The sequence below is a fragment of the Chaetura pelagica genome, unplaced genomic scaffold (assembly GCF_000747805.2).
Source record: "Chaetura pelagica isolate M959 unplaced genomic scaffold, ChaPel_1.0 scaffold2361, whole genome shotgun sequence".
Lineage (NCBI taxonomy): Eukaryota > Metazoa > Chordata > Aves > Apodiformes > Apodidae > Chaetura > Chaetura pelagica.
The window spans coordinates 6,327-9,184 of NW_009952237.1; the positions used below are offsets into that span (position 1 = coordinate 6,327).

The 2,858-nt window shown below is 66.1% G+C and overlaps 1 protein-coding gene across 1 annotated transcript in view; it reads left to right on the top strand.

Annotated features, from left to right (window-relative positions):
- Nucleotides 1-2,055, top strand: part of LOC104397363 (bone morphogenetic protein 1-like) — a gene marked incomplete at both ends in the record, with an annotated part of 4,314 nt that extends 2,259 nt beyond the window's left edge. The window contains 2 exons of the mRNA XM_010007315.1: nt 197-302; nt 1,931-2,055. Coding sequence (XP_010005617.1) covers nt 197-302; nt 1,931-2,055 — 231 coding nt within the window. The remainder of the gene's footprint in view (nt 1-196; nt 303-1,930) is intronic.
- Between the last annotated feature and the right edge of the window lie 803 nt (nt 2,056-2,858).

Below are 2,858 nucleotides of genomic sequence, written 5' to 3' on the forward strand. Positions count from 1 at the left end.
TTCCTTCCTTCCTTCCTTCCTTCCTTCCTTCCTTCCTTCCCTCCTTCCCTCCTTCCTTCCCTCCTTCCTTCCCTCCTCCCTTCCCTCCCTCCTATGCTGCCAAAGCCAGGGGAACCCCCCCTGATGCCACCCCAATCACCCCTGATGCCCTCCCCATCCCTCCCTGACCTTGTCCCCGTCCCCTCTGCCTCCTCAGGGCAGGAGTACAACTTCCTGAAGATGGAACCAGAAGAGGTGGAGTCCCTGGGGGAGACCTACGACTTTGACAGCATCATGCACTACGCCAGGAACACCTTCTCCAGGTGGGTGGCCACCAGGGTGTCCCCATTGTCCCCCCAGTGCTGGGGACACAGACACAGGGTCCCCATCGTCCCCCCAGTGCTGGGGACACGGGGTCCCCATCCTCCCCCCCAGTGCTGGGGACACAGACACGGGGTCCCCACCGTCCCCCCAGTGCTGGGGACACGGGGTCCCCATCCTCCCCCCCAGTGCTGGGGACACAGACACGGGGTCCCCACCGTCCCCCCAGTGCTGGGGACACGGGGTCCCCATCCTCCCCCCCAGTGCTGGGGACACAGACACGGGGTCCCCACCGTCCCCCCAGTGCTGGGGACACGGGGTCCCCATCCTCCCCCCCAGTGCTGGGGACACAGACACGGGGTCCCCACCGTCCCCCCAGTGCTGGGGACACGGGGTCCCCATCCTCCCCCCCAGTGCTGGGGACACAGACACGGGGTCCCCACCGTCCCCCCAGTGCTGGGGACACGGGGTCCCCATCCTCCCCCCCAGTGCTGGGGACACAGACACGGGGTCCCCACCGTCCCCCCAGTGCTGGGGACACGGGGTCCCCATCCTCCCCCCCAGTGCTGGGGACACAGACACGGGGTCCCCACCGTCCCCCCAGTGCTGGGGACACGGGGTCCCCATCCTCCCCCCCAGTGCTGGGGACACAGACACGGGGTCCCCACCGTCCCCCCAGTGCTGGGGACACGGGGTCCCCATCCTCCCCCCCAGTGCTGGGGACACAGACACGGGGTCCCCACCGTCCCCCCAGTGCTGGGGACACGGGGTCCCCATCCTCCCCCCCAGTGCTGGGGACACAGACACGGGGTCCCCACCGTCCCCCCAGTGCTGGGGACACGGGGTCCCCATCCTCCCCCCCAGTGCTGGGGACACAGACACGGGGTCCCCACCGTCCCCCCAGTGCTGGGGACACGGGGTCCCCATCCTCCCCCCCAGTGCTGGGGACACAGACACGGGGTCCCCACCGTCCCCCCAGTGCTGGGGACACGGGGTCCCCATCCTCCCCCCCAGTGCTGGGGACACAGACACGGGGTCCCCACCGTCCCCCCAGTGCTGGGGACACGGGGTCCCCATCCTCCCCCCCAGTGCTGGGGACACAGACACGGGGTCCCCACCGTCCCCCCAGTGCTGGGGACACGGGGTCCCCATCCTCCCCCCCAGTGCTGGGGACACAGACACGGGGTCCCCACCGTCCCCCCAGTGCTGGGGACACGGGGTCCCCATCCTCCCCCCCAGTGCTGGGGACACAGACACGGGGTCCCCACCGTCCCCCCAGTGCTGGGGACACGGGGTCCCCATCCTCCCCCCCAGTGCTGGGGACACAGACACGGGGTCCCCAGCCCCAGGGGGGGGGATGGTGGCCCCTCAGCAGGGGTTTAACACCCAAGATTCCCATCTCCAGGAGGAAACCTCATGGAATCCCTTGCTCAGAGCAGGGTCAGTTCTACCCTTGCTGGGGACACATCCCCACTGACTCCCCACCCTTCAGCCTTTCATTAACCAAGCTGGTTAATTAACCAAACATCCCCCCCCATCCCGATGTGGCTTGCAACCTCAAGCCTGGAGGTTGGTTTGTTTTTTTTCCCAGCCCTTGCTCAACCTCTCCCTGCTTCTCCTCCCACCCCAGGGGCATCTTCCTGGACACCATCCTGCCCAAGTACGACATCAACGGGGTCCGTCCTGCCATCGGGCAGAGGACAAGGCTCAGCAAAGGGGACATTGCCCAGGCCCGCAAGCTCTATCGCTGCCCAGGTGAGGGACACCTGGGGGGACACACTTTGGGGGGGGTCTACAAGGGGGTCCCCACCTGGGAAACAGCTCTTCTTGCCCCCTGAGCCCTGCTGAGGGGAGCGTCGTCCTGGCTGGATCTCCTGGGAGTTGGTCTTTTTTGGGGGGGGAAAACATTGGGAAAATGGTCTTTGGGGTCCTCCTGTTGCCTTCACCCCCTGCCCCTCCCCCCCCTTCCCCAAGGTACTTTGGGGGTGTTTGTGGGGTGGGGGAAGTGAAAGGTGAGATGTGGGTGAGCCATGGGGCTCTGGCTCAGCATCCTCAGCTGCTCTGCTCCCACCCCTGGGAGAGAAGGGCATTCCCTGGAGCATCCCTCTGGGTCACCCTCCAACAGCAAACCTCTAGATCTTCTGGAGCATCCCCCTGGAGCATCCCCCTGGAGAATCCCCCCTGGGGAATCCCCCCTGGGTCATGCCCCAAGATGATCCCTCCAGAGGCTCCTCTGGAACATCCCCATGGGGCATCCTTCCTGGAATATCCTTCCTGAGCTTCTCTCCAGAGGCTCCTCCAGAGTATCCCCCTGGAAAATCCCCCCTGGGTCATCCTCCAAGATGATCCCTCCAGAGGCTCCTCTGGAACATCCCCCTGGGGCCTGAAATATCCCTCCTGAGCATCTCTCCAGGGATTCCCCCTCCAGAGCATCTCTCCAGAGGCTCCTCTGGAGCATCCCCCTGGAAAATCCCCCTGGAAATTCCCCCTGGGGACTCCCCCCTTGGTCATCCCCCAAGATCATCCTCCAGAGGCTCCCCTGGCACATCCCCCCGGGG